Source organism: Betta splendens, chromosome 15 (genome assembly GCF_900634795.4).
Source record: "Betta splendens chromosome 15, fBetSpl5.4, whole genome shotgun sequence".
Classification (NCBI taxonomy): domain Eukaryota; kingdom Metazoa; phylum Chordata; class Actinopteri; order Anabantiformes; family Osphronemidae; genus Betta; species Betta splendens.
The window spans coordinates 4,915,340-4,927,683 of record NC_040895.2 but is presented as its reverse complement, the minus strand read 5'-3'; the positions used below and the strand labels follow the sequence as shown (position 1 = coordinate 4,927,683).

The following is a 12,344-nucleotide window of genomic DNA, read 5'->3' as shown; positions in this document are numbered from 1 at the left end:
TCATTGGAAATCCAAGTCTTCTGTCTGGTTTTGCCACCTGTTAATATGAAGTTGTTTATTTATTTAATTATGATTAATATATATAGAAAATGCTTGTCACTGTATTGTTGTGCCCAATCTGTTATAGGTGGGATGGATTTTGTTGAACTTGTTTACATTATATGTATAATCATAGTATCATCACTAGTAAGGTACACAACCTTTTTTTGCAAAGATCAAACCATATTTTATGTTTTAGATAAATTAGCATATTCTATTCTGAATAGACAATCATGGCTCTCAAAGGATCTTATTCTGTATGGTGACATAGCCAAGAGGTCAGCAACACGCAATACACACTACAAACGAGGCTGAACAAAGTGCAGCTGAGGACACAGCATCAACAAATGAAAACACAAGAAGACTAACTCCACTCGTTCATGCCTGTGTTTACACTCGAAACACTGCTAATCCTCAAGTTCTTGTCTGTTTGTTTACTTAAAAAAAAGAAATTCTAAGATGTAAAGAAGTAAATCTGTTACCTGTTCTACAAATGTATTCGATCATTCTTTAATAGATTGATGTAACATTTCCCAACAAATTCTTTAGATAAACAGAAAGTTTAAAGTTCAGCATTCAGTTTGTGTTTGAAAGCTATGATAATCTAAATCCAACACACACGATATTCAGTAAAATTGCAGGAATCCCTAAACCCATATTTTAAAATCTAGAAATAATAATAAAAAAAAAATTGTACAGACTTCAGATCTGGAAAAAAGGAGTGGGAGTGTTTCCATGTGGCGTCTGCATGGCATGTTAGCTAAATAAGAGTAATGACAGTGACTGTGGGATGCTCCTGGGATAGTTTTTATTAGATATGCCTTTATTGATGAGAAGTTAACTGGTAGAAGACAACTAGGGTTTGTATTCCTTCATGCATCCTCTCACAGACAGGAATTCTCTCAAAAGTAAATATTTAACCACAGGAAGTCGTGGGTAACTGCACAGAAACTGCCTGATTACAACAAGTGGAGAGAATGTTTAGAGGATAATGAGCAAGACTGACTCATTGCTGCAAACTCAGCTTCACAAGTTCCTTCAACACAATGCAACATTTTATAAATGATTACATATGTCTGAAAGATCATATTGTGTTCTGTTATGTTTGTTTGTATTTATACAGTGCCAAGCAGATATTTATGGAGTTTCTGAGTCACCAAGTGTTTCTCTTCGTGGATGTCTCTCTTTAGCTTTGGAAACAGACTAATATTACAGCAAACATTTGGGCAGTGGGCACTTAAAGCAAACTCTGAAGGGCAGTACAAGATAAGCTACAGTAACTAAAAGATGAAAAGATACAAAGAAAGTCAGTCGTATAGTTAAGGATGCTTCCTCATCATGTATTATGATCACGCTGGGCCACAAAGAGCACAAATTTGATTGGCATTATACCACCTAACAGGTATGAAGCAGCTAAGAAATAAAAAGAAAGAGAAACGAGAGAAAATAAAAAATTATTAACACTAGCAAGAGTAAAGTCAACAGAGAACTTATACTATAAATATACGGCTGCATATCTTCTATTTCTTTTTTTCATTTATCATTTGAGCGTCACGATGACAGCTTGAGCTTGTTTCCCCTACCGGAATACACGTCATTGTATTTTCAAAATAAACAGTTTCGCATAATAGTTTTACATATTCCGATTTTTTTTATTTTTAGAGAGATGTTGTTTATTAAAATTTAAAATAAATCCTTTTAGCAACCCAAACACGCAATCCAGACAAATTTTCTATAATATTTTTGTGTAAATTAATAATAATAATAATAATAATAATAATAATAATAATAATAATAATAATAATAATAATAATAATAATAATAATAATAATAATAAATTCCACAACAAGATCGGTTTAAATCTGCTGGCAACAGATTTGTTTTTATAAATTATCATTTATTTCTTGCTAGTCCATATTTATTTTGAAAATTTGAAGCCGGAAATGGCAGTATTATTGCCGCTTGTGGAACACGCGCGAGCGAAATTAGGTTACGAAGAAGGCAACAAAGTGCACAAAGTTAGGAAATCATTTAGTTTCGTATTGACGTTTTCGTGAACGGAAACTACAACTTTTAACTCAGTCGGTCTGCGATTAACGATCGAACTAGAGGCCTAACGTTAGCTGTGTTTAGTTTCAGGTGTATGTGTTTGTGTGTATAGCACATTCATGCTAACGATATCCAGCTAGCAGACCGTAGCTAATTGACCGCGGGTTACTTCACAGATCAAAATATTATCAACGCCTATAGCTAATTTGCACTGTAGAGGAAACCATCTATATTTCAGTTCGTTTCCTTAGCAATAAAAGAAACGTTAAGGTTGTCATTAACTAGGTTCTGTTTTCGGGAATGTCATCGCCTCCATGTGGTCGCGTGAGTCATGAAGGATCAACGAATATATCGGACAACGATTCAGACGACGAGGTTAGACACGTTTACAAACAAATAGCTATCATGTTGGGCGTTAGTCGTCAAATACGGCCTGTTTGACTAATTTAATCTAGATCTAAGGTTTGCTTACGTTTTTGCAGCCTAAGCTCCCCCTCAACCAGTTCTATCCATACATCCGATGTGCCCTCTGCTGTGGATTCCTCATCGACGCTACCACAATCACAGAGTGCCTTCACACATGTGAGCAACATGCACGTCTTCCACTTTCTGAAGAACTTCTGATTTTAAGTGTTCTAACGTGATGTAGTGATTAAATAAGCGTAAACAGTAACACCATCTATCCAAACTAAAGTCGAAGGTTTGCTGATATTATCATATAATATTATGGGTAAACCACTTGCATAACTTCCTGTTTGTTTCCTTTTCTCACAGTTTGTAAAAGTTGCATTGTGAAGCACTTCTTCTACAGCAACAGGTGTCCCACATGCAACATTGTTGTCCATCAGACTCAGCCCCTTTACAACATCAGGTGGGTTTCATTATAATTGTAGACTTGTGTGTATTATTGTGTAGACTGAGGTTACCGACCAAGTCTTTAATAGCTAGTTTTAATTTAGTCAAAGGAGAAAATAAATAAACTGAGGATGTGGAAATTTTTCATTTTTAGAATAGAAAATTGTTAAGCAAATTGTTCTTCTCTTTCAGGCCTGACAGACAACTTCAGGACATAGTTTACAAAATGGTTCCCTTCTTGGAAGAGTGTAAGTTTGTATGTATACAGTCACGTCTATTTAACAAGATTTGTGTAAATTATGTCATTTTCAATTAAAATTATTTCCTACAGTGGAACGTGACCAAATGTGTAATTTCTACAAAGAGAGAGGACTAGAGGTGCCAAAACAAGGTAAAATCAATAATAATAATAATTGACATTAAGCAATTCAATTTACTATTTGTATGTTTCACATGCAAGAATGGAGGTTTTCTGCCAACTATCAATGTTTACATTTAGTTTCTCAGGTAATTCATGTGCTTATTCTTTCGTCGTCTTTCTTCCTTGCAGTGGTGGTTTCTTCTCCAGGCCCTCTTGTGTTAAAGAGGCAGAAGAAAGATAACGCTCCTCAGTCTGTGTTCACCATTCCCCCCGAGCTGGATGTGTCTCTGCTGCTGGAGTTTGTAGGGTAAAGATTTCACTGGACATTTAACACACTCTATACCTTTGAATTACTATTTAGGTCATGCACAACGTTGTCAAAAACTAGATAAAAGGTCAAATGTTTTGAATAGACTAAAATAAGCTTAACTGATTCTTCCTGTCTCGTTTTTATTTATCCTCTTAATATTATTTTTAACCAGACCTGCTTAGATTAACACACAACCTTAACACACAAGGTTTATTACTGTGAGAGCTAGTAAGAGCTCTCACACCATTGTTATCTTCGCTCTTCATGTTTCTTATTATTCCGCCCTGTTTTTCAACTTTCTAAATGTGTGTCATCTTTTGGAGATGGGGGCTATTACTTTTCACGCTTTCAGCTTTTCAACTTTTAACATTATTCAATTTTGTTCCTCGTGTTTTTTTTTTCCAACTTATACTCATACTTGTCTTTTTTTAATGATTTGTCTGGCTAAGCCGTCAGATCCACACTATACACAATTCTTTTCATTTAATTTAATTTCATTTTTTTATCATTTTCATAATTTTATCATCTTTTAATCTTTAATTTTTTTGTCGCATTCAACATTTTGTTTTAAGTAGCCTATCAGCATTGGGCATCTTTTCGACAACAGATCAGCTGTCCCGCGTAATTTCTTTTTTTATCTTATTATATTTACTTCAACTTACAACTGAAATGCATATTATATAATAAAACTGAAAGGATGAAACAAAGTAAAATTTTGAATGTACTTATTTTGATTCTTGTGTTGTTTCCAGAGCTGAAGAAGGAATTGAGGACTATAAGGTATCATATTTAACTTTGTCAATTGCATTAGTGCAGATAATGTAATTGTCCTTTTTATTTTCCTTTTCCTTTTTTTTTAAGTGTACAGTGTAAATGTCATATATGCACCTGTCGATAGATCACTGATAAATCCCCATCTCTTGAAGAAACATACCAGTAGTATCTGACCGCTTTGCTCCTGTGTAGCCATTAGAGAGACGTTACATTCGTGTGTCAAGTGAAGCCACCATCCGTCATGTGGAGCTCTTCATCAGGAGAAAGATGGAGCTTAGTTCCACTTGTCAGGTCAGTCCACTCAATCACATGACCACAGGTGTGTTCCTGATTGCTGCGTTAGTCAGTGACAGAGTACCCCAACAGTACATAACACTACACTACACTACACTGTGGCAGTTGTTAGTGACCAAGTTGGGCCAAGGAACTCTGGACAGTGGTTTTGCATATTGAAGAGACAGTGCAATGTGTGCTAATGTCCACTCTTACTGTCAACACATTACTTTTGGGAAGTTAATTATGCCAAAATCACCCAGTTTTGTATGACTAATTTATTTGTTTGGGCAATTTGTGGATGCATTTCTCCAACTCCACAATAAATTTTGAGCTTTTCTTTCACTGCGTGTTTCCCCCATATTGACATTAGTCCACCTCAATGTTACAACCACCAGGTGGTGTTAATGCAGTGGCTGGTCACTGTATGTAAACTGATGTGATGAGGCTAAATACTGGAAAAAGGTGGAGGGTTAACTACCCTGGTCAAAACTCAGCAGGTTGCCTGCATCTAAAAGACATGTGACGCTGATAATGAAAACCTTAGTGTGATTAAATTATTAACGCAGTGATACCTTATTTCAGTAGACCACTAAAATGTATATTATAATAGTTGTTAGTGTCACGATTAGACATGTTATGTATTCCTCAAACAGAGTAACATGGTTATGGGTGGCCTGTTTGACAGACAGACCTCAGGTGTCTGTGTGTTGTATTTAGCCACACGTGGATAAGGATTAGCAGCTTACACTGATTTCCTGGCTTCAAGGCTGCACTGTGCTGGTCTATCTGTACAAACCTGGAAGGTCAGGAAAAGATGAACCCAGTGACCATTCACAGTTGAAGGGCTGCAGCTATAGATTATTCTGGGAGAAGGCTATTTATTTCTCAGAGGCGGTGGCCTCAATTGTTTTGTTGCTTTGTGCAGGTGGATGTGGTTTGTGGAGACCATCTTCTAGATCACTACCAGTCGCTCAAAGATGTGCAGAATTCTGTGGGCCAAGATGCAGTGCAGGTAAGCACCAGAAGCCAACACACGTCTCAATCCAAGGCCTGGTTAGACTGTACTGTTGACTGATTCTTTTGGTCTTGCTTCTTCTTTACTTCAGGATGGTCTCCTGGTGCTGCATTTTGGCTTGGTGTTGCCCTCCGAGTCTTGAGCACAGAGGGGGGATAAATAATTCTCGAAGGAATGGATGTTTCTTCAGACTCTTGTGCATTATTTTTTTCTATTGAATTATAGCTATTCCACAGGTGTAGGAGGGAGTAGTCAAAACACTCTTGACAGTATTTAGGTCAACTTGCGTGTCTGCTAGAAATTTGCTAAATGGTGGTGGCATATTTGATTTATATAATATAATTTGGGTGCCAGAATTCAGACGTAATATGTAGTTGATGGATGTGAATTACAGATTCTTATTTGTTCTACAAAGGTATAATTTTCAGTTTTGTCCCCCCACCCCAACCCAGGAATGTGATTCTGTTTTCCTGAAACTGGACTGTTTGTGGATCTGACACTTCTTCTTTTACAGTGTCTGTGCATCTGTTTACTTCAGCTTTTGGGAATCGGGGATCTTTATATGAAGGGGCGACCGATTCCAAGGGCTTAAAGCTAAAGTACTACTGTACCATTACTGTACCAAAGGCTTGTGTGGCTATATAGAGCTTAAAGGGGACTATGTACTGATTGCTTCTCAGTTACACATTTAATTTAAAGAGATTAACTATTATAGAATGTCTGTTGATGTGAATAATTTCCTCACAGTGCAACTTGGTACACACTAATTTGTATAAAGAGATATTTTATAAGTGTTTGTGTAAAAGTATCTTTTCTACTTTTGTCAGTAGAATAAAAAATTTAAAGTGCATTCATATTTTCAGCTTTGTGTTTTTCGGTTGGTCATTATTAGTAATACACATTTAATATCCTTTATGACAACACCATTTCACCTAATATCTTAACATTCCACTCATGTCCCAGTAGACCTGACACTAGTTTGGTGAGCAACTACAACAAGGTGTGTGTGTGTGTGTGTGTGTGTGTGTGTGTGTGTGTGTGTGTGTGTGTGTGAGAGAGAGTGAGTGAAAGCAGATAAAAGACTTGTCTCATGACTTTATTTAGCATGTGACAGCACTGTGAACATGGACAGAAGGACGATATGTACTGTACCACATATGTCATTACTAAAGCATATCGACTGTTATTTCTGCCCCCAGAATGTTTGTGCTGATTGTCCATATTTACAGTTTTTAGGCCCCTAGTGTCAGACTATTTTGTTTGCTCTGTCTTGTTTTTTGGAGTTGGACACAACATGATGTACTGGACGCTCACTTTCAAAATACTAGAAAATGTTTTTTTTTTTTTAACAAATACGTTAATTGACTTTAAATGCTAATGTGAATCATTTTATCAGCCCCATAACATATTAATTACAGCATATGACTAAAAGCTTACTTCACTTTTACAGTCTAAAGTAGTTTTTCTCACTCCAGATGTGCCTGTCTATCTTTGTTTAGTTGTTGGAGTTGATGTCTGCCTCATCTTTATCCTCACTGATCTCTTTGAAGGTTTCCTTTGTGGTGGCTCCTTCTTTCTCCCTGTGGCTGCTTCTGGATGCGCTGGTGGAGGCTTGGGGCTGGTAGCTGTAGCTGGCTGCGCCAAATGACATCCCTGAGTTAAAGTGAGTCTCCTCCCCCTCCAGAAGTTTCCTATCAGCATCAAAGGAAAATATGTCAGACTGGGCCCAGGCTTACTACATGCAGCCTTGGGTTTGATTTGACACTATTCCAGTCAGCACCTGTAGGCAGCAATTTCTATGTCCAGGGCCATCTTGACATTTAGCAGGTCCTGATACTCCCGCAGGTGTTGGGCCATTTCACCCTTCAGGTTCCTCAGCTCGGTATCCAGGTGGCCGATAGTTTCCTGTTGCATTGGAAATGACAAAGATTTGGGGACTACAATAACCTTTGGGGCTTAGCTTTACCTTCTGTAAAAAGCCAGTGAAAGCAGATGGCCTTCCTGAATCCGACTTAGCAGGTCCAGGGTTAATCTGATAGACACTCAGGGTCAGTTCTGTTTTGGTCACACACGGTCTCACAGAGGCTTGTTAAAGTGACTGCTACATACTTAAGGTCATGCCCATACCTTGAACTTGAATCAGATTATGTGTTAGAGACACCAAACTGCTGAACGTAAGTCAGTCAAAGTCATGCCGCTCTTATATTGTGCAGATTTAGCTTTGTAAAGCTAAACTTTAACTTTTTAAAGCTAAACATTCTTTTTTTTAACTAGATACTGTTATATTTGGACATATAGTGATGATGTGGCTGATATACAAAATGCCTTTAAACAGTTTGACAGTATGCTCTGTTGCTTTTGTAGGTGGCTGTGGATTGATTATGTGGTAGTTTGAAACCCAGCTCCAATGCTCCATGTGTCCATAGGCAATATCATTTTAATTTAATTCTCACAATTAGTTTAACCCTTGAAGCATTTTGCCACCGTAACAACAGCAAAATATTTTTAGTATTATCACAATTTTGCTTAATAAAACACGGCAGCAAGAGCTCAGTCCTTAATGCCTATGCTGTGCTGTGTGCCGTTGGCTAACGACTTCACTCAAGCCATGGGATCTGCTCGCTTCTAGTCCAATTATTTTACCCAGATGTAGACAGTGATGGCCTTCACACAGTCTTTGTCGGCAGCATGGCAGCAGGTGACAGAGCACTGGGTGCATCAACTTTGACCATTGTTTTTATTCCAAACAAGGGTTTGGAGTAGTGATTACACATATGTATTGGGGAAATAAAATATTAGAACAGGATCATTATTTTAAAAAAAGTTTTCTAGTCATAATAGTAGAAAGAAGGATATTTGAGGAAGTTATTGTAGTTACACAATTTTAGTACAAGGGTAAATATGAAAATATATAATTTAAACAAACATAGAGAATCTGTGTCAGTGTTAATCTCTGTTTACTTACCTGCATGGCTGTGACTTCAACATTGTGAGAATCCTCCATCTCTGAGATCTGCCTCTCCAGAGACTCGTTGGTGCCCCTCAGGGTCTCCACCTCAATGGTCTTGGACTGCAGCTGCCTCCTGAACTCGCTGATCTCTTCCCTGCTGGCCCTCATGGCCTCGTTGCTTCTGGTGGCCTGCTCGCTGAGGCTGTCGAACTTGCTTTTGTACCACTCCTCAGCTGACTGCAGGTTTTTGGAGGCGATGGACTCGTACTGGTTGCGGATCTCCTTCAGGGCCGATGTGAGGTCTGGCTTGGCGAGCTCCAGCTCCACGGAGACCTGCTGGGCCTCCATCAGCGTGCTCAGCTCCTGGATTTCCTCATCGTGGACCTTCTTCAGGAAGGAGATCTCATCCATCAGTGACTCCACCTGACGCTCCAGGTTGAGGCGAACCGCTGTAGCATCATCCACGTCCTTCCTGAACGACCTCAAGATTTGCTCTGCTTCCTCCCGTGCCCTCACCTCCTCATCAAACTTTGCATTGAGTTTCTAATTTTTGGACATTTCAGAGGAATTAAGATTTAAAATTATTATAAGATGAAGGCAATGTATTTGGTGGGAGATTGGGTTTACCTGCAGCTCCTCCTCCATGTTGTCTCTCTCTATCAGGATGCGGTTCTTGTCCCTGCTCAGCTCCTCCAGCTGTGACCGCAAGTCCTTCATCTCCTGCTGGTAAAGTTGAGCCACGCGGGATGGTTCACTCTGTTTCTGCCGCAGCGTCACCAGCTCAGTCTCCAACACTTTATTCTGCTGCTCTAGGTGCCGCACTTTATCGATGAACATGGCAAAGCGGTCATTCAGACCCTGCGTGACAGGACAAGCACTAATTCATCATAACCCCATTAGAGGACAGCGAATAAGAAGTGGAAAAATTCACAGCACATTTAAGCTCCACCAACCAATGATGAAAGCTGACTGCTAATTAGGAGTTAGAACATGAAATTACAAATTACCTCCCTTTGTGCTTAACTATAAGTTTACTAAAGCGTTTTTGGTAAAGGATTCTTGCTACTGCTGCTGCAAATTGAGTAGATATCTGCCAGAAAATTGAAATCAGGAAAAGCTTTACAATGGTTGATCTCTCTTAGTGCCCTGTTAACAGTGTGTGAATAGTTATGACCAGCTTTCTAGGAGGAAATAAACTACACCTTAACATCAGACTCGGGCAGTTCTCAGCACTGAAAACTAGCCTCACTGACATTATACACCCTGGAACAGAGATGAAAGCAAAAGAGCAAGTGGTTTGAAATATCTTGAAACACAACTGTCAAACATGACATTTTTATGTATTTGGATTTTAGGCAGTTAATCAGACATTTAACCAAGTCTGTGACCTTTAGGAAAACTGGGAGATTAAGGTGATCGGTGAACAGGTGAACTAAAGCTGCAACTCTATTTGCTCTACATTCAGAGAGTAAACAAAAACACAAGTAGAATTAAAGAATTACAAGATTCTCATGTGGCCTAAGTTGAAACGTAAAGGATTTTGTTAGATAAAATCAGAGAAATGTAACTGATTTAAATTTCCATTAGCTTGTTCAAGCCCACCTGCAGCTGCTCCTTCTCATTAGTTCTAATGACTTTGAATTCATTGTTGACCACCGAGGTCTGGGTCAAGTCGAGGGTGTCTACGGGAAGCGGAGAGAAAGCGGCGGACGCCCGTCCAGCCCGTCTGTACACGGCCACGGATGACGCGCTGTTGCGGGTGGCGCCCAGGGACCTCAGCCCCGGAGATGCCCGCGGAGGAGCGCTGCTCATGTAGGAGGAGGAGGAGGCAGGAAACCTGGGAGAGGTCCCGAAAACCTTCCGGTAGGAGGACGAGGTGTATCGGTCTCCGTAGCTCATCTTTGCCGTGAGTCAGTGGTAAAACTGGCTCCTAAGGAGCTTTGCGGGAGCTTATACAGAGCGGGCTGGAGGTGGAGCGATCCACTTTACGCACAGCGACACGCACAAGAAGACTATGTAACAGCAATGTGGTGGAATATAAGGCATAACAGTAATTAACTTAATGGAGAATTGTTTCAGAATAGCTTTGCAAAGCATTAAGTTAAGATGATTTCGGAGTTCCTCTCAGATTGAGGTAATAACAATATTAGATGAAATATTAGATAAAATTCTGAATTCCGACAGATCTGCTGCTATGTGCTGTGTGTGTGTGTGTGTGTGTGTGTGTGTGTGTGTGTGTGTGTGTGTGTGTGTATGTGTGTGTGTGTGTGTGTGTGTGTGGCATCTAGTGTTCATTTAGTTCAGACATATATACTTGTCTATGTATTGACTCTGTTATGGCCTGATTGAACGTAAGGCCTTTAGATTGTGTGCTTTACACCAATTAAGCATTTTTCATTCAGCTCCTTTCTTTATTACATACTTGCCATACCAAGCAGTCAGCAAATGTCACGTTCACAGTAACAATAATGTTTTACCGTACGAGAAGAGGACAAGCAGCTGTCTACCACACGGGGGCGCACCAGGACAAGACGTGTGGGGGTCGTGCAGCAAAATAAGGACACGCTCATTTTAAGCAAAACATGATTAATAACTACTGTTAGAACGCATCACATATTAGGGGTTTAGAATCACACAATGCATTTAAACAGTACAAAATGTGTTTATTATACTATTCAGTTAACAACTAGGCACATGATAGACAAAGATGATTAAATAAATACTTTACAAGCCACAAACACATTCCTCAAGTTTACTACTGCTATGTCTTTAATATATTATACTTTGCACATTAAAAATTAATATTCAAAGAAACCAGTAAATTCCTGCTTTCTATTTTTGCTTTCTAAGAGCTGAGATATGTTGCTGTAAGTCTCACCTTGGGATGATTCAGAGGTACATGTGAACATTTATTGTTAGAAGTGGCCTCCACTTATGTTCAACCAGCTAACAACCAGCAACTCATCATTGCTCCAGGCTCAGTAGGACGTTAATCTGGCCAGCAGGGGGATTCAATTCCTGTGGCCACAACTGAATTAACATTTTGGAAACAGCCCACCAGCTTGTCTGTTTTGTATCTCATGCAGCTTCACTGACCTGTATGTAGCACTATGCACACAAGGGTGTGTGTGACTATTACGTCTGTTTTCCTGCCGCCTAAGGTTCTAAATCTGGAGTAAACCGCAGTAGACCAAGTAGATTATGCTGCTGTGGAGCAGTCACTGCATGATGTAGTGATGGGGCCGAGTATCTCCTCCAGTGACAAGCTCCTCGCTGTGATCTGCTCCAGTGAGGGCTCAGTAGAGTCCTCCTGCTGGGAGTCATTGCTGCCCAGAAGGAGCAGCATTGGACTGATGCAAAGGAGTTCACTGATATTGTGATTTCTTTATTGCTCTACTGCTTGTCCTTCTACTTTTTATGCATTTTGCACTCACTCGCTCGCCCATCCTGTTAAAAGGTGGTTACAAATTAGAAAATTAAATGAATAACTATTAGATCTTGTAATTGTCTGACGAAATTCGTAATATTTGGCGTATCCTCCCATGTAAATACCTGCGCAATTGCCTTTAACGGTCGGTAGGAATACAGTACGCTTTAACCAGGAGTCGTACCTTTAAAGCCGCGTTCGTGCACTGTGGAAGGCTGCGTGACTGTTCGCCACCGTGCCCGCTTCTGGATGAGCGTGATTGGTCGCCACCGCTGTGTGGGCGGGAAA

General features: G+C 39.6%; 2 protein-coding genes across 2 annotated transcripts; one reads left to right on the top strand and one right to left on the bottom strand.

The window, feature by feature from the left end:
- Window positions 1–1,970: 1,970 nt before the first annotated feature.
- pcgf6 (polycomb group ring finger 6) lies at window positions 1,971–6,529 on the top strand. The gene is made up of 10 exons (XM_029127595.3): window positions 1,971–2,463; window positions 2,571–2,670; window positions 2,863–2,959; window positions 3,136–3,191; window positions 3,275–3,334; window positions 3,494–3,611; window positions 4,367–4,394; window positions 4,581–4,679; window positions 5,590–5,676; window positions 5,771–6,529. Exons 1-10 carry the CDS (start codon window positions 2,389–2,391, stop codon window positions 5,819–5,821), a joined length of 771 nt encoding a protein of 256 aa, XP_028983428.1. The 5' UTR covers window positions 1,971–2,388; the 3' UTR covers window positions 5,822–6,529.
- A 230-nt stretch (window positions 6,530–6,759) lies between these two features.
- Window positions 6,760–10,651, bottom strand: LOC114870467 (alpha-internexin-like). Its single transcript, XM_029175091.3, has 5 exons — window positions 10,232–10,651; window positions 9,257–9,487; window positions 8,645–9,172; window positions 7,460–7,584; window positions 6,760–7,370 (listed from the first exon to the last, which is right to left on the bottom strand). Exons 1-5 carry the CDS (start codon window positions 10,526–10,528, stop codon window positions 7,175–7,177), a joined length of 1,377 nt encoding a protein of 458 aa, XP_029030924.1. The 5' UTR covers window positions 10,529–10,651; the 3' UTR covers window positions 6,760–7,174.
- Window positions 10,652–12,344: the final 1,693 nt, after the last annotated feature.